Source organism: Cyprinodon tularosa, unplaced genomic scaffold (assembly GCF_016077235.1).
Source record: "Cyprinodon tularosa strain WSP-4 unplaced genomic scaffold, ASM1607723v1 ctg37, whole genome shotgun sequence".
NCBI lineage: Eukaryota > Metazoa > Chordata > Actinopteri > Cyprinodontiformes > Cyprinodontidae > Cyprinodon > Cyprinodon tularosa.
In genome coordinates, this window is record NW_024039085.1 from 2,083,019 (window position 1) to 2,101,367 (window position 18,349).

At 35.2% G+C, this 18,349-nt stretch overlaps 2 protein-coding genes across 4 annotated transcripts in view; both read left to right on the forward strand.

The window, feature by feature from the left end:
* The first annotated feature begins 751 nt into the window (after positions 1-751).
* Positions 752-7,570, forward strand: LOC119790660 (neuropeptide Y receptor type 1-like). The gene is given in 4 exon segments (XM_038296293.1): positions 752-1,015; positions 2,764-2,891; positions 5,569-5,613; positions 5,615-7,570. Coding segments are annotated over 4 exon segments (1,581 nt in total). The 5' UTR covers positions 752-946; the 3' UTR covers positions 6,954-7,570.
* A 3,826-nt stretch (positions 7,571-11,396) lies between these two features.
* The window catches only part of mcph1 (microcephalin 1), a 43,844-nt gene continuing 36,891 nt past the window's right edge, over positions 11,397-18,349 (forward strand). Inside the window, exons 1-9 of one of the 3 annotated variants that reach the window (XM_038296283.1) lie at positions 11,397-11,498; positions 13,108-13,163; positions 13,247-13,338; positions 13,930-14,048; positions 14,156-14,240; positions 14,967-15,078; positions 15,167-15,298; positions 15,404-15,484; positions 15,605-16,711. In XM_038296283.1, the coding sequence (XP_038152211.1) occupies positions 13,133-13,163; positions 13,247-13,338; positions 13,930-14,048; positions 14,156-14,240; positions 14,967-15,078; positions 15,167-15,298; positions 15,404-15,484; positions 15,605-16,711 (1,759 nt within the window). In that variant the 5' untranslated portion in view covers positions 11,397-11,498; positions 13,108-13,132. The remainder of the gene's footprint in view (positions 11,499-13,107; positions 13,164-13,246; positions 13,339-13,929; positions 14,049-14,155; positions 14,241-14,966; positions 15,079-15,166; positions 15,299-15,403; positions 15,485-15,604; positions 16,712-18,349) is intronic. The other 2 variants (XM_038296284.1, XM_038296285.1) reach the window with 2 other exon arrangements.

Consider the following 18,349-nt stretch of genomic DNA (forward strand, 5'->3'; position numbering starts at 1 on the left):
AAATAACTGTTCCCAGAGAAACGCATTAAAATTCAATTTGCACAACCAGAAAGTCAGTGCACTCTCTCGTGTTCTGTAATAATATGAAATCATGACATCTTAACTCACACAAAATGCAGTCAATTCTAATTGCAATGTTGCTTTCTTAGCTGTAATAAACCCAAATTTTGACTGATGCTTTAATAAACTAGGAGACTATAAAACACCATGTTGTGGTAAATCTTTTTTTTTTTTTTAAGGCTTCTCTTCATGTGCTTGTTTTTTGTCTGCTGGGTCTTTTTGTCCCGTGTCACTCTGACTGCTTCTTCCAGGAGTTGGTGATAAAAGATTTGACAAACCCTCCAAAAGGTGAGTAATATTCTGCAACCTGAAGAGATAGAATGCAGGATATACAATAAAGGGCAGGAAAAGAATTGGGAAGGTTTGTAGCTTTCTTCATTAATTGGAAAGCTTTTAGAAAAGCCAATTGGAATTTTTGCTTAGTTTTATAAAGATACAAACAAAAAACATGATTGTCGTAAAATATTGAGAATCATCTTGACGGAAATTATGGCTACTGTTGGACACATTTCTTTTTTAGACTTGGCTTCTGATATATATTAATCAAAAATCAAAACAGAAATATGATTATCAGGAGATGTGCATTTATCAGAGAGAGAGACATAGGCACACCAGCTGCTTCTTAAAAACAGGTTTAAGTTTTTTATCTTCAGGGTGTGTGGATGAAGATTGGAAGCAGCATGGCTCGAGTCTCAATGGGTAAGCAATTGCAAGGAGTGTTCCTGCACAAAGCAGGGTTTGAGCACCTGCAGCTTGTAAGATTTCTATCTGGTTCTTGTTCATAAAATATTTCCCTCAATACAGATTTTTTTTGTCTAAAACAATATATGTTTTTCCTTCTTAACACAGAGTCTTTATGGTTGCATGAAACCAGATCTCGATCGCAATGCCTACTATATCCAACATCTGCCTCCTGTATGCTGGTTGTGAGATCTCAAGTGGATGTTACCTCCAGGTGCATGTGTGAAAAAGTAATTGCTTTAAAGATAGTTAATCTTTATGCATAATAAAGGCAGACAGCTGAGGAGGGGGGCATCAGGTCTTTTTGCTTGATGGTGGTTTTTGTATTTCTTTTTTGATTGAAAAAGTAGAATTTTGATATTGAAGGACAATTTGTTCCCCTTTATTTTCATTTACCTGGAACATTTAGAAATAGGTCTGCTATATATAGATCAGAGCTTGATTAAACATAAAGCCTGGTGAAAGAACTCATAGAGACTGAACTTTTTTACATTACAAAAATCTATTCAAAGGCGCTTCATTGGGTTTGTTAAAAAGCAGAATAAAGTAGTAAATAACTAGAAAGATTAATAGATTATACATGATTTTAGATTTTCAAATGTAAATATATGGGAATAACTGGACATGCATAAATTCCAACTTCCTAAATCCATCCATCCATCCACCAGTTTGGAGACACCAGTAGTAGTCATGTTATTTTGGCCATGAGGTTAGCTGGAGTACCAAGAGAGAAAAGTTTGTCAAAGAACATTAGGGAATAGAAAGAATATGGCAATCAATGATGCACAAGGAAGAAGCAAAGAGGCTTATGTTTCACACTCAGTCCTGCATTCAACAAATTAAACCTTTATGGAAGAATGGCAGAAAAAAAAGCCATTAATAAAAGAAAAAGAAGTCCTGGAGAGAGTTTACTACAAATCACATAAGGGTCACTCTTAAAATTTGGAGACCAGTACTATGATTTAAAAAGAATATATGGTGTGTGGTGATGCTTGTCTTCAGCAGTAACTTTAAAGCAGATGAGAGCTGATGTGGATTGGTAGAGTAAACATTGGAGAGCAGCATTTCTGATAGAAAACCAGAAGCAGAAATCTCTAAGTTCATCCTTCCACCAAGTAGATCTTAAAATCCAGGCATGGAGTTAATTACATTACATATGCTTGTTGTATAGTCGATTATGTGATTTATGTGTGTATTTTTGATTTTTTTATGAAGACAAACAGGTGAAACATTCAGCCCATGCATCTATGAAGCTGGTAAAAACATGCTCCAACATACGACTTCAGCAATTTATCTGTTTTTTTATTTTTTTGCTTAAGGGTGGCTAAATACGCATGAATGTCCCCAGATTTTTATTTGTAGAAATAGTGAAATTCCTCTAAATCTATCTATCTGTAGAGGAGCTGAGCAGCTCTTTTAGTAACTGACTTATACACTTATGCCAAGTTATTTCTTTATCAGTATTTTTTATTGTGATTTAATATGGCTTGTTCCCTATATTCTATCAAGGATCCCTCTGAAGGCACCTGTGAGTTTGGTGGAGATAAAATGTTAGTCAGACAAAACACATGAGAGTAATTCTCTATGAAGACCCAATGCAAACCCTAGTGTAAAAGAGACAACTTTAGTTCAACCTCAATATGCTTTTTTCCTCTTTGTGTGAAATGTTTTCATTTGGTAACACTGCTTACACACAGTTCATAGCCAATGAAAAACATATTACAGCAGCTATCATAGTTTGTCTTGTCTTGATTTAAATTCAACTGGTAATAACCTTGTAGCTTCCAGCTGTAATTTTTCAGTCTGCTAAATGTTTGGCCCACAGTCTGCACAGCAGCCGATGTAATATAATGATCCCACCACTGTGTGACAGCAAAGATCGACCCTCATGGGGTCTCCTGCACCCAAATGGCTCCAGCAGCCCAATTATAGCTGTTCTCCCACCACTGCTGTTTCTGACAGAAAGGCTCTGGCTATTATGATGTTCAGCTCCTTCTACAACTCTCCACCCTGTGGACTCACACCTGTTCAGAGCATCTTCTCCTTCCTTCAAGGAATCACAGAACCTCTTTGTTCAGCCTCCGCCACACGTGAGTGAATGTCTTCCAGACAATAATGATGTAATGAATAAGATAATAATTCAACTGAAGTGATTTGGAATATTTAACTGCGAACAGTGTGGATTATTTCTATGTGATCATGTTGCTTTGTATTCAGACATAAAGCTGTTTTGTGTAAATTTAGGTTAAAACTAATTCTGAGGAATGCATTTAAACATTACTGTATGATTGACGTTATTTTATGAGATGTATGTGCAGTTTTAGCATCTAAACTGAATAAAGGAAACAAAAATAAATGAAAACCTGAGGAAACAAGACTTACTGGGAGGGCTGTATAAAAATGTGAAGATAAAAATTCATTATTACAAAGGAAATGTATTCAGAGGACTCGCCTACAATCCACAACACCTCAAGCAGAGAACAATGAACCTCAGGTCATTATCATAGGGTGAGTAGAGCAGACGGTTTACTGCTATCTTAACACAGAGAAGCAAAAGAGGAGAAAAATGTTATCATGTCGGCAGTTCTTTAGATCTGTGCTCAATGGATTCATGTTTGACATGATACTGAAAAAGCAAAGTAGGAAAGAAAAAGTCAAGATCACAGCTTTTATTTTTTAAACACAATGTATGCTTTGAATAAGCAGTTTGATTTTAACATGAAACATTTTTTGTTTCAGATGAGCTGTGTCCTTATGGTTTTCTTTTTCTCTGTTATTCCTATGTAGACAAACAGCATTAAATCCCCTAAACGCCTGAACTTTGATGGCTTTTGCACATTATTATAATAAATATTCTACCATGAACCATTCTCATAACATCATCAAAGGGTAATAGTCGCTAATAAATGTGATGATGCCATGCATTGACAAAAGATATCTAATAAACATCAAAGCAAATGAAAAGGTACTTTAAGATTAATAAAGGAAAAACATGTTGCCACTTTAATGTAAGAACAAAAAAACAAGGGTAGCAAAAATTACATTTAGCCATTTGTTCATTGCTATGTCTGCTATTTTCCGAGAGATGGGAGATGCTGTAGATGGAGAAAAGAAGAATAAAATTGGGCGGATGGAGCCGGGCAGGTCATGATGTTCTCTTACCCAACAGAGATTCAGCTCAAAGATGAGGCCATCAAAATATCACTACAAGCTTAATGTCCAGCTTATGGTTGAGATCCTATAGGGTGAAACTGTTCAAAGCAACAGGTATCTTTTCCAGTGTTTCTGGTGGATATCTGATTTTAGCTATACATCTAACCAGTGGTGGCAATACAACAGGCACCCCTTTAACAAAGGATGATCAATGCTACGCCACGCTGCCCACAGCTCAGTCCACACACTGACAAGATAGGTTAGTACGGAGGCAGCGTGAAGTGACAAGTGCATGTGCTGCTAATAGAAAGTGACAGTATCATTTTGTTTATGATGTTGGCTTTCACAGCACATGGCAGAGGATCGAGGGGAAATAGTTTGAATCCATTTTTAGGGGTCTGACAATGTCACGCCCCTTCACTTTGACGTACCACATCAGTCACTGTGCAAAAGCAAAATCTCTACTGCAGGGTATGCAAGGTAATTTTTAGAATCACGAAGCTGTTATCCTCGTCTTGAAAAGCATGTGACTTTAAGGGCAATGACTTTAAAGGAGATATATCAACTTGTGCAAATACACAGTGAAGAAGGGCTGGTTGTAATATCAAATTAGTTAATTAAAACTTTATTTTGTCCATTTATGTTATTTAGTAGTTGTTTAAAGTAGGATTTTTCCTCACTGATTCTCTGGATACAGATCCATTAAAGTGTATTTTAGAGGCCAAATATCATGTTTTGGGTTTTTTTCACTTGTTATAAACAATTCCTTAAATACAATCAAGATATATCAAGACACAAACTCCTTCTAGTGATGAGGGCGAAGTCAGGAGACATTCAGCAGGAAGATATAACAAAAAAGGTTTCAATAACAGCGTTGGATAATGCTAAATGATCTTGTAAAAGTAAGCCCTTTGTTTCTCGATAAACTTTATTCAATTCAATTCAAAAATACTTTATCAATCCCAAAGGAAAATCAAATAATATTCATAATTTAGAATAATAAATAATACTCACAGTTGCATCATTGTTAGTCTATTGCCTGATTTCATTTTCTTACTATTGGTATAGCAGATGATAAAACCTTAGAAAGCACCGGAAAATATGGATCAGGACTGTATTTCATTAAGAGATTCTAAACAGGATACTTAAAAATGCCAGGAGCCTGATAGATAGGATTGGATCGTTATTACCAGTTATTGCACTTTCCTCTGACAGCCGAATTACATTTTTTCACTTAATTTACTGCCAAGCTCTTGCTTGAGTTAATGAAAGATCAGTCATGTTCCAAGGCAATCAATTCAACTGACATTTGAAAAATAATGTAAGCCTTCAGAAGATGCATCACTAGGGACCGTGCATCCATTGCTGTCAATGACTGATGTTCATCATTAGTCATCTCAGCGGCGATTTGATTATGTTTTTTCTAAAAAACCTTAATACAAGACATAAATATTGCAAGTTTTTTGATCATTAGGCAAGGGTTAGCATTAACAAATCTATCCAAATATTTTGTTTTTGCATATAATTCACACACAATCTGTTGTGAATAGATATTTAAACTCATAAAACTCATTGTACCTAATTTTTTTTTTTTTTTTTACCTCTCTTTCTCAGATGTATGTTTCAAGTAGACTGGAATGGATGGTTAGTTCCAGAGAGAGATGTCCTTCAGCGCCAACACAAGCAAACCTTCTACACCAGCATTACCTCTGCTCTTCAGTGGCTCCACCTCTTCACACTCTCTGCTTTGGGAGAAGGAAAGGGCCGATCAGGACTCCGTACAGGGATGGTCTACGAACAAAACCCACATTATCTCAGACCTCTCTGTTCTTGAGCACGAAGAGCAATGCCACATGTCCCCCATCCTCACGACATGCCTTGTGGTATGGTACAGTGTTACAATGGTGCTGGGGCTGGTAGGGAACATCGGCCTCATTTGCATCATCACCCATCGCAGAGAGAAAGTCAATGTCACAAGCATTTTCATCTGCAATCTGTCATTTTCTGACATTTTGGTTTGCGTGTTCTGTCTCCCCTTCACTGTCATTTATACACTTATGGACCACTGGGTGTTTGGGTCTCTGCTGTGCCGTCTGGTGCCGTTTATTCAGTGCGTCTCTGTGACAGTGTCAGTGCTGTCTTTGGTTTTCATTGCTTTAGAAAGACATCAGCTCATCATTAACCCATCTGGATGGAAACCAAGCATTCCCCAGGCCTACATGGCTGTCATTTTTATCTGGGTGCTTGCCAGCTTCACATCCACGCCTTTTTTAGCCTTTCAGTTGCTCACTAAAGAGCCATATACCAATGTAGTGCTACCACTCCACCCACAGCTGTCTCCCCATGTTTATCTCAATGCATCTCCTCCCCAGTTTGTCTCACCTTCCTACAGAAACTCATCTGTGCCTTTAAATATATATCGCTCTCTCTTCTCTTATGTCCCCACCTCCCCACACATGGAAGCCTGTGTGGAGCACTGGCCATCTCATGAACACAGGGTAGCGTACACCACATGGCTTCTTCTTTTCCAATACTGCGGTCCACTCTTGTTGGTACTACTCTGCTATGTCAGGGTTTTTGTTCGCCTTCGCCACCGCAAAGACATGTTGGACCGTGCCAGGACCCCAGAAAACCAGCGCATCACCAACAGCCGGCGAATCAACATCATGCTGGTCGCTCTCATAACAGCCTTTGCCCTTTGCTGGCTGCCCCTCACCATTTTCAACGTGTTGGCCGACTGGAACCTGGAGGCTCTGCCCATCTGCCACCACAACCTGCTTTTTTCCCTCTGCCACCTCCTGGCCATGTCTTCCACCTGCATCAACCCCATCATTTACGGCTTCCTCAACTCCAACTTTCGACAGGAAGTGCGGGAGGTTCTGCTCCACTGTCGCTGTTTCCCACAAGAAGAAGAGTTTGAGCGTTTTCCCATGTCCACAGTACACATGGAAATGTCTCGCACCTCTGTGCCTCCTCAGTGCAGAAGCAACTCAGTGTGACATTCATGCATACTTCATGTCTCAAAAGTAGGAGCTAGTTAAATAAACTTCAGTTTATGTAGTGTGTATTTCTGTGTTGGTTCTTCTTAATCTGTACATCCATAATATTAACATGGTAACTAATAAAAGTATTTGTTTTAAAAGATTAGAGGTAATTTAAAGGTTTTAGTTTAAGGTTGTTAAAAAGATGTTTGGTTAAACACCTATCACAGCTACAGCATGTTTTGTGGTTATAGCATTTTTGCAATGTAAATGGGATTTTTACAGTCAAGAATAATATGGGTAATTTTGTGCTTTATGACAAAGGTAAAAATATATGGCTTATTAACATGGTTTACATTTCTTTTGATGAGCTAAGTTGTTTATTAGTTGTGTTTGGGTTTTGTTTTGTATAAATATTAAAATGTCTATTTATTCGTTGTGAGCTTATGGAGAAACTGAACAGCAGAAAAGTAGTAGGAATCACTTTATAATGCTAATTTACATGTCCAGAAAAATTGTTGCATGTTTGAGGTTTTACTGCTCAAACATTTTGTCTAACAATTTCGTGTCCATCTGTACTTTCATGAAATGTTTTACTCACTTTGTGATATAAATAAATAAAAAGATTTCTTCAATTTTTAGCTTTACAAACAATATTACTGTTACCTAAAAGCCAAGTTGCTAATAGGTTGATTTAATGTTTCCTTAAATTGAGAAGTTTGCGTACATTACATTAGTTTTCGGTAAATTTTATTTTGAAATATATGACTTTGGCCAAATATTTTAGACATCCTCATGCAAGCTTCTTGAAAGCGTTACCCCTTTCCACCTGTCAGAACTAGAGTCACTTGCTCGTATACACGTTTTTAGCTTTTACTACCAGGCTTTGAAAATATGAACTTTGTTGTCTTTAAGTCACTTTGTGACAAATTTGTTCGAATGCAGAGGATCACAGTCCATTTTTACGACCTATTTTTCCCATGCTTACACTCCGATGTTGTGATATGTTGCTTCAATATCTCCTCTTGATCTTCTTTCATTGCATTGACACCTGTTTGTTTATAACAGCAGCCTCTCCTGCAGCTATAATACTTTATGGTTCGGATGGTGGTGTTAGGTTTGCAAAATGTAAGGTCTTTGTTCATTAGCACATTAACAAACTAAAATCTAGCTTTTCATATTGTTTTTGGAGTAATGGTTTTCCAGTCACTAAGTGGTCTTTTAGCCCATGTCAGTACCAGATCCACTTCACTTTTAACATTGACAGTTCCTTTCAAGCTCCTGGCAGTATCTTCATATTGTTCTTCTGTTTTTCTGAAGTAAATAAGCACAGTTCAACCTAAAATGTTTATAATATCATTATGATGTTAATGCTTGCCTGTAATTGATTAAACAGATAAATGAGGCACCATTTGGGAAATGTATTGTTCCCAAGGATTTAGAAAACATATGGAGGTTTAAAATTGTCCTCATGATCTCTTGCCCAGTTAACATTTTTTTATTTTAATTTTTTTATGATTTAATATCAGGAGGAAGCGTGTTGGATGTTCGTTTAACTGAAATGTACAACATGTATACTATCAGAGACTGACAAACTCATGACATCATTCAAGCTTTTCCGAACTGTTTTATTGAGGAGGGAATGCTGCAGGTATTTGATTGGATGCAATCTGCTGGATTCCCTTTCTACATTATACCTTATAACCAATTTAAAAAAAAACTGAATTAAAAAGCATTGTGTGGTGACTAGGATGTAATTGGAATGTAGGTTATTGACTTTAAAACTGTCTGTATGGTTAGATTAAACTGAGTGATTTGTAATGAAAATGAGGCATTGTTGGTTGTGAATTGGTGCTATGTAAATAAACTGAACTGACTTGGAATAACAGTGGTCTTAGTTTGGTTAAACTTCAAAAAGAAAAAAATGTACCTTCAAAATGCTATCTTACAATGTTCTTACCTTTAAGAAACACAAAGTAATTTGTCAGTCCTTTTCAGTATAATGTTGTATAACTAAATATAATTTAAGTGTATGTCTAATTGTTAATGCCACTATATCAGTTAATATGACTTACTTAAATAGTTATTATGTACTAGTTATCAGCCATGTTGCATTACTTATTGGTGGTCACATACCTCAATTTTTATTCATTATTTTAACTTGTGTCTGGTGTAGAGCATGTTTTTTTCGGCTCTTTATTTTTTAAGTAACTTCAATACAATCTCCAACACACTTAAGATATGCTAATACATTTATTCTTTCACACAGAAACAATAACATCCATTTAGGCTCTTTAAATGACCACTCATAATGGCCGGGGGGAAACAGACAAACCTTTCTAATGTGGTCCCTTAAATAATAAATATGTAGCTACTGCAGCATGTAAAAGAAAGTTAGAATGGCTCATATAATTGATAAATGCATTAGCCTAAGAAAAAAATCATTATTGTTTGTAATTCTATGAAGTAGTCTTCTGTATTTCATGATTTCCTAAGGTTGAATAATTGTCCCCACACACTGTTCTAAAAAAGAACGGAACAACCTACTGAAACAGCAACCTATTATGGTACCAGTCATATAGTCATATTTAAGTATTTCTTGAGTAGTTTCAACAATAAAAAATTTGACTGCAGCTCAAGGACATCATTATTCAAAACCTGCATTATGTATTCTCTCTTAAAGTTTGTACTGTGCAACTGTTTTTATTATTTACCAAGTTTTTATGTCACTGATGGGTAAACAAAAAAGTATTAATATTAGTCTGTCTACTTTTACATGTTGATTACATACTATATATTTTTTTATGGATTACTGTTCCCACAACAACAGCTTAACTGTTCTCTAAAGATTTTACACAAGTGGATTTGCACTTTGATGAGAAAACCAAAATTTTAGTTTTAGCTAATGCTCTATAAAACCTTAAGCCTAACATCTAGACTTTATGCAGGGAAAAGGTTTATCAATAACCAAACATGCAGTCATGAAAAGCCGAATTCGTCCTCTTGGTAAGTGACCAAATACTTTTGGCAATACTTCATTCATTTGCCAGAGGATCCCTTGAGAGACAGGAAATTAAGCCTTGTCTCCATGGTGACTGACTCTTTTTTTCTTTTTTAATCCAAAACTTTATTGAAAAGTTGCAAATTACAAAACATTAACAAAAAATATCACAAGATATAGAACAGTATCTGCAAAGTAAGTGTTCAATGATGGAGTACAATTAGAATTAAAATATAACATACTTTAACTTAAATAGATAACGAAGAGATTTAAACACAACAACAACAAATAAAAAAACGAAACAAAAAAAGGCAAGATATATTACATTTCTCCAAATATTTCCTGAATTACGTTAACAGTGTGTATGCATTGTATTCTTTGGATACAATTGAAGTAATTTTTTTAATAATTTTCAAACACAGGGAAGAAAGGTCGACCTTTGGAAAATTTGGTTTTGTGTATGTGGAATTTTGCAATTTGAATAATCAAGTTAACCAAGAGTTGCATTTTGCTATCATTATTAGTATAGTTTAATATGATATCTTTGGCTTGTAATTTAATTGGTGTGTTGGAGTGCTATATGATGTAAACCTCAATTTCTTTCCAGAATATCTGTGAAAATTTACATAAAAAAAATAGGTGCTTAATTGTTTCCTCCTCAGTATTACAGAATACACAGTTGACATCAATATTGACAAATTTTGCTGAAAAAGCGTTTGTAGGGTAAATGTTATGTATAATTTTATATTGGATTTCTTTAATTTTTTTGGAAATTGCAAATTTGTGTGGAAGGAGCCATGTTATTACCGGTAGCTATTCAATCTCCAACATAATCAGGGAATTAATGACTGCTGCCTTGACAGTTGTCCCAACAACAAGCAGGGCAAGCATGTAATGGCTAAAGATGGTGGCTTTTCATAGAGTGTGTTATCTGAGCACAACAATCATAGAAATAAAAAAATAAAAGAAAGAATGCAGAGATAAACACAGTGAAGCACTTTCATAGGATTCATACTTTCTAGCAGACCAACAGCTCCAAACCTTTATCTATTTTCTGCAATATTAACATTCATAGAGCAACTGAATTCAGAGTTTCACATCAGCTTTAAAATCTAAATGCATGTAATACATCTCTTTCTGGGTAGTAAATGATTAAACTTTTGTGTTTTTTTACTGGAATGATTAATCTTTGACATTATAATAAATAACAAAGCAGTACTATTCTAATGCTATGCTTTATATCTCCTCTGTGCAATAAAGAATTAAACATTGCATCTTTTTTAAGCCACTTGTTTCATTTTCAATCAAGCTCTATTTAGTAATAGTAATAATGTGTGGATTTTTCTCTTAAACATTTTTTTAAGTTTCTGTACACCGCAACAATCCATATGACAATCTTAAATACCATGGTGACCGACTCCATAACTAAAGAACGACGCGTGTGACGTATTAGCCAATCATTTCCTTCCATCCCAGAATGCATTAGGATACAAACTACAGGCGCGAAGTACATTCACTCACTGACTGTTATTAATATCGTTAAACCTTCGTCAACACATTAAGTGAGTACCAGTTACTAAAGTATACTGTTCAGTGTTTACTGTCACATGGTTGTACTGATTAGAAAAAGTAAAACGAATAATATTTTGTGACGGAAGTGTTCACGCTAGCACAGTGCTAACGGCTAGCTTTGCTAACTTAGCAGAGAAACGGCTATGACTATCTACGATGCATGTATTGTTAGAATCATTAGTTTGCTGCCTGCGTAATTTGAACAGAGAGTACATTCAAAATTAATGCAAAGGAAAGCCCCCAATTAAACTGGATTGGTTAATCATATGAAATGGAAATGTCATGAAAGCTGTACAAAACGAAATTTCAATTAAAAGTTGTATAAGTCATATTCAAGACATTTAATTGTCTTAAGAGAGAAGATGAATGTATGACTCGATTTCTACTATTTAAAAAGGAACTCGCGGTAATATATTTTCTACCGCCACTGTCTTTTAATATAAACCTGTAATAGTTTGGAAATGTCTCATAATTCTTCCTTTAGGATAAAAAGCCACTTCCACAACAGATCAAAATCTTTTTATCCTGTGCTTCTAATTTCTTACTAATCTAGTTAATAGGCAGACAAAATCTGGACTGGAATCAGAACATCTTACTGAAATATAAGGTTTTATGATATTGTCTTATCTGCTTAATTAGATATATGAAAATCAAACATAAAGTAAACAAGGTTATTAATCCCTTTACATTTCTTTATCCAACTCATAATTTCTGTATGCCCGCAGAGGGCATTTATACTTGGAATACCACACAAATCAGATTGACCTTTTTTATATTATTTTATTATATACCAAATTTAAAAGTGGACATACCGTGAATAACAGGATGATAACATTTTAATTTGTGTAATACAAATACTTAGGTTAAAAACAAAGAACAATATGGTATGCTTGCTCTTTCTTGTCTCTGTTATATGATAAAATTATTTCCTCTGCTTTTAGATACACAACAGATTTTTATGAACCTGTATATTCTTAACAGGTTAATTAGACATTTTATTATTATTTTTTTGATTGTTAGCACTGCAATTTCCTTTAATGGTAGCTTATTAAAAGCAGTAACTAGTAGACTGTCTTGAAACTGGGTTATACTATGGTATACTATGGTTGATGCTGGGTTTCTAGTAGGGCTGCAGCTAATGATTATCTTGCAAATAAATAATTCTGTCAATTATTTTTTTTGGCTTAAGTGATTAATAATGGGATAGCCGAAGGTTCCTTAAGGAAGACTTTTTATGAAATTAAGCCAGGTGAAACTACCACTTTTCCATTTGAGGAGTTCTGGATAGAGCATTTTGAGAGACAAAAGAGCTGTTGTTTTTAATGTTAATTGCAAATTGTTGGTTATGTTGGTCTCTGTCAGCTAAAGGCATGTTTTAGAAACTCTATACTCCAATTAACTTTTAATGGATTACTAAACTAGTTGATGATTATTTCAATAATCGATTAATCAAATTAATTTTTTCAGCCCTCCTCCTAGCTCAATTTAAAATCTCCATTGATGAAGCAGTGTTTATTTAAAATTTTTTTATTTGTTGACATGAAAGAGTCTCTAAAACAGAATTAGATTTCACACATTTTTCTTACTTTTTTTTTATAGTGACTGAAGAGTTAAGAAGGCTTTGATGGCTTCAAGCAGAAGCTCAGTTCTTAAAGGTATTATTTTTTTATTTGTGAGTATGTTGAATGATTTCTGAAATTAAAAGCGAAATATGTAAATCTGTCAAATGTCTTTTCAGATGTGGTTGCCTATGTTGATGTGTGGTCCTCTGATAAAAGAGCAAACTATTCAAAACCTTTCATCCAGCAGTTGGAGGAAATGGGAGCTCAGGTAAAACAACCCGTCTCTCCATCTATTTTGCGGTGTTAAGACCTGATGTACAGTTAAACCCAGATACTTGCAATCTCTCACATTAAATAGACTACACTTTTTTAGTTTTTTGGTGAGGTAGGATAACCAAAATGGTATCCAATTGCTAATATAATAGTAATTGTGAAGTATCTCTATATGTGGAAGTTTTCAGTATCCATTTCACTTTGTGTAATTGCTATATTGGCTGTATGACTTGTGTCAGATGTTTTGCTTATCCTTCCATCTGGTTCTCAATTGAATCAGTGTAAGTGTCTGATTTTTGCCGTCACTTTTTCATGCACAGTTTTTCAGTTCTGCAGACATTTTTTATTACAATGAGATGATGGCTTGTCCAAAATCTTGACTTTGCTGTTTGTAAACCACTTACAAATAATCTGTAAGAATTCAATAGGGTCATTGCTCATCATTAGTGAAATTATAAGTATATTAGGTTCTCTTAACTGAAGTAGAACAGGAAAAATGTAAGTATGAAATGTAAGAGTTCGTGGTGTGCGCCAACATCTACACTGTGTGTTTGCCATCACTTATTCTACCCTATGTCTTTTAAAGGTATTGAAACGATTCAGTAAGCAGGTCACACATGTGGTATTCAACTATGGACATGAAGCTACATGGAGGAAAGCTAAGAAAACTGATGTCCGACTTGTGTCTGTTCTCTGGGTCGGAAGGTGAGAGGCACTTTAAGTTAGTTAAAGAAATGTTGCCAAGTTATTGCAGTGTTTTGAAGAATGAAAGAGGTTGTTCTCATGCAGTTCTTATTTTGTGCTGTGACCAGGTGTTATGATGAAGGCGTACATGCAGATGAGGAGTTGTTTCCAGCCTTAAATGATGAAAGAAATCCTGTAATGAAAAACAGGCGGGTGAGGAGACTCAGATTTTCAAAGGGTTTTACTGTTTAAACATGTGTGGGTGAAGAGTTAATATTGAAGTTGAATCATAAATGAAAAAAAAATTGTACTGTAAGTGGTAAAAAGGGAAAAGAAATCAGAAATAAAAAAGATCCTCTAAATCTGAACTATGGTTCACACCACCTCATTTTTCATCATGTTGATTAGTTTCAATATTTAAGAGATTATCTAAAATTTTTCAGATCAAAAAACACTTTTTCCCAAAGGAAACAGAATATTTTTTTTCTTTCTAAATTTTTTTTACTCTTTCCTTGTTAGATAAAAATATGTCTTAATATTGGATTTACATGACCATGAACATAAAGATGAAAATAAATTCAGTATTGAAAGAATAAAAAAATTTGTGATTTTGGAAAAATATAATTCTGTTACATTCTTTTCATTTTTAATAAAACCATGTCTTTATTTTCACTGTTTTAATGAAAACATAACCAGCAGCTTAGGAGTCTAAAACTGTAATTTTATTAAGCTTAATTTTTCTGGTTAATTTTTGACTCTTTTATTTATATGAAAGATCCCACCTCAGTTTTGACAGGCATAAAAAAATACTCATACGTAGAATTTATAGTATGTCCCAATATTTGGCCATATTCTATATGAAATTGGGCAGATTTAAGGGGGACGGGTTTGTCATGTGTTTTATTGCTTTTTATTAAAAGTTTGTTCTGATTCATGTAGCATCGCTGCATGGTGCCAAAAGATACTCCTGTAAAGACAGTAGAAAATGATTGGCGTTTGAAGAAGAAATTTGACAAAATGGTGAAAGCTCTGCCTCCATTAGAAACTCATGGTAAGAGGTTTTAACACAGAGATTTTTTTTATTTTTATTTTGCAGCTTTCAATGTGATGCTTCATCTTGTCCTTGATGTTATTTTCAGTTGTAGATCGTTCACCGATCATCATCGATGAGGAGAATGGAATAATCTACAGCCCTGGTTTGAAAAGGTCAGAGTACATGGCACAGCGCTTGAAAGAGATGAAAGAAACGCGGGAAAACATTTCTCCCACAGGTAAGAAGAATCTGCAGGTGTATGTTATGTGAAACTGATCAATCTCTGACACCTTCTCAGAACATTTAAAGTAAATAAGTTAATTAAAATGTTTTTGCTATTCAGCGTCACAAAATGCTGATTCTTGCTCACCCATCAGGCTGAAGCCTTCTCTTGGAAGCACACCTACCTTCATTCAATCTACCTGTAAGAGAGATGAGATTAATCCTATCCTCATCAGCTGCCTGAGCTGAAATACTGTACTTTAACTATATATAACACAAAAGAAATATTCTGATCTTATTTTTTGTAATCTCAATTACACAGCGGATGACGAGGCTGAGGATGCCTCCGTTGCCCAACCCGGTGGCTCACCTGCTAAGGAAGAGGAGAGACCAGCTAATGCCGCAGAGCACAGTCAGCTTAGACCAGACTCTACAAAGCCATGGCTCTCACCCTGCCACAATGTGCCAAAACGGTTTTCAAGTGTGTCTAGCTTTGATGATCAAGAGGATAAAGAAGATAAGAAACAAACAAAGCCAAGAAGAAGTTCAGCAAGAAAAAAAGTAGCAGAGGCCTTTAGAACTGGAGACTTTTCACAGAGTCCTGTCCAGGACACTCCAGGCAAAAGCGTAACTCCCCATAAACAGAGAAGGCGGGCCCTTGTCAAACCAACTAGGCCGTTACCTGAAGAATCTGATCATAAAAGTCTAATAGTCAGGAAAGAAAAGCCATGTACAGACACTGACTCCGAAGTTTGCCCTGATACTGTGAAGTCTTCAAACTGCCCTGCATCGTCAGGAACAGCAGCTCTCGCTCCAACTGAAATGTCTACAAAAAGTTCCCTATCAAAAAAAACTGAACTGAGAACACCAAAACAAAACAGATTATCCTTTTCTACCTTGCTGCAATCTCTCACTCTGTCCAGTGAGCACAAACATGTTCCCTCGGGTTCCACCAATGAAGATAATGATGTGTTTGAGGACTACTTCTCTCCGGCCAATCGTAAAAGACCTCTTTTGCCTAGCTTACCTATGGAGAGCACCATTAAGCTACCTTTTGAGTTAGAACCTGAGCCAAAAAGGAGAAAGCAAAGAAGAAGTGACATCCTTGGATCTGAAAAGAAAAAGATGAACATGGGAGAAGGTCGGTGTAAAAAAAATGTGGATGGTGAATCTGGTGGAAGTGGTAGTTGTATTCAAGGAGATCTGAAACACACTCTTATAGGACTTAAAAGTTCTGCTGTTAATGTGAATCAAGCAACCAGAAGAAAAAGCTCTCTGGATGTTTCAAGCACCACTAAAACTGCTAAGGATACAGAAAAGCGGAGATCAGCATCTACATCAGGAAAACTGCCCTTCAAAGCAAAGGACATCCCAGAATCAGAGCAGCAGAAAAAAGCTGATTTCACTGCAGTTTATAATAGCTCCGAAAGTGAGTAGTACAAGCATTGCTATCTGCAGTAGCCGGCACTGCAATTCTGTGATTGTTTTTCAATCTAATCTGTAGAAATAAACTTAAAAGGAACAGTGTTTCAGTGTTAGTGGAGGTGGATTTTTATTAGTATTTATAAATAAACCTGTTTTTACAAAGAGCAAATTCTCAGTATGATTATTTTTAAAAGAAAGATTTTTTTTAGCTGTTTTTGTTAATAGAATCAAAGAATAAAGATTTTCCATAAAATGAGGCCTGATCTATTAATTTTATCCAGAGATTTGAGGTGTCTTTACAAGTTGAAAACACTTTAAATTAAAAGGATTTTTTTTTTTTTTTTTTACTGTTCTTTATTTAAGATAAATAACACCTCAATATATATATAGAATAGTTGACCATGTTCCCTTTGAAAAAGTTACCCCAAAGCGTATCATTGAGATCAAGATCCTTGATCTATCCAGCCTGGGCCGCATCATGATCCTTCCACCTCCGTTCTTTATAGTGGACATGGTTTTTGTTTTTCCTAGAAAGCTGTCTGGTTTATTATGAACATGTTCTGTTTTCTGGTTAAGGCTTTTTCTTCCGTGCCAGTAGTGACAGCTCTTATAGGTCCTTGAATGACATTTTTTTTTTTTTTTATCAAAATCCTGTTTGTGTAGCAACACCTTCTAATTTCACCAGCTTTTAATTTCCTCCCCTTGTGTACTATTCTCCATACAGTGAGGAAGATTAAAAAAAAAATGTAATTCTCTATAATCTCTAAAATCACTGCTGTCTTTAGTCCTCAGCGGGCTCTTTTCAGCTTTCAGTTATTTTTTTGTGAGGTATTATTTGGTTAAAAACTGTAAAAAAAAAAAAAAAAAGTATTCATATACGCCAGATGGGAAATACCTGTATAATTTTAGCCATTTTAAGTTGGAGTAAATTTTTGAGTATCAATATTTAGTCCTCTCCTGAATTTACATTTTTGTTAAAGTTTAAAGGTTAGTTTTTCGTTTAGCTTATATTAAATTAGTAAAAAAAAAAAAAGAAAAGATTAGAACTGATGGCCTATGTGTCCAGAGGGTTAGGGTTAGGTTAAGTTAAAACACGGGCAATTTTGGGATGTCCTACAGGTTTTCTGCCATCTACTTGTCCAATCAACTTTATGCTGAAGGGATAAACACATTCTTACTGCAGGTTTATCTATCATTGGTGTATTTTGGATATATCTGTTACTTCTGAGGAGATGTTAAGTTGGATTCTTTAACTGAAAACTTGTATGAATAACATACGAATGTTAGTCACACCTTTTGAGCACTTATTTGATGTATTTGGGTAACATTTTGATATGAAGTTAACTTTGTACCTTGGAGCAGTTAGGCTTAGCCATGCAGTGACCCTTCTCTCCGTAGACAGCCAAACTGTTAAACTATGTGCCTCCTCCTGAACTATATATACATACTATATATATATACTATACTGATATATATAAGATATCCCTTACCCGTTTAGCTTCAATAGTTGGACTCTCCTCAGTTCTTTCTGTAATTTCTTAAAGGTTCATTTTGTCTGTCTTCGTTTGGGACTTTTTAATTTTCTTGCACATTTTTCCCCACAGTCTTTAAATTGATTAATAATTAATCTGTTAATATGTTA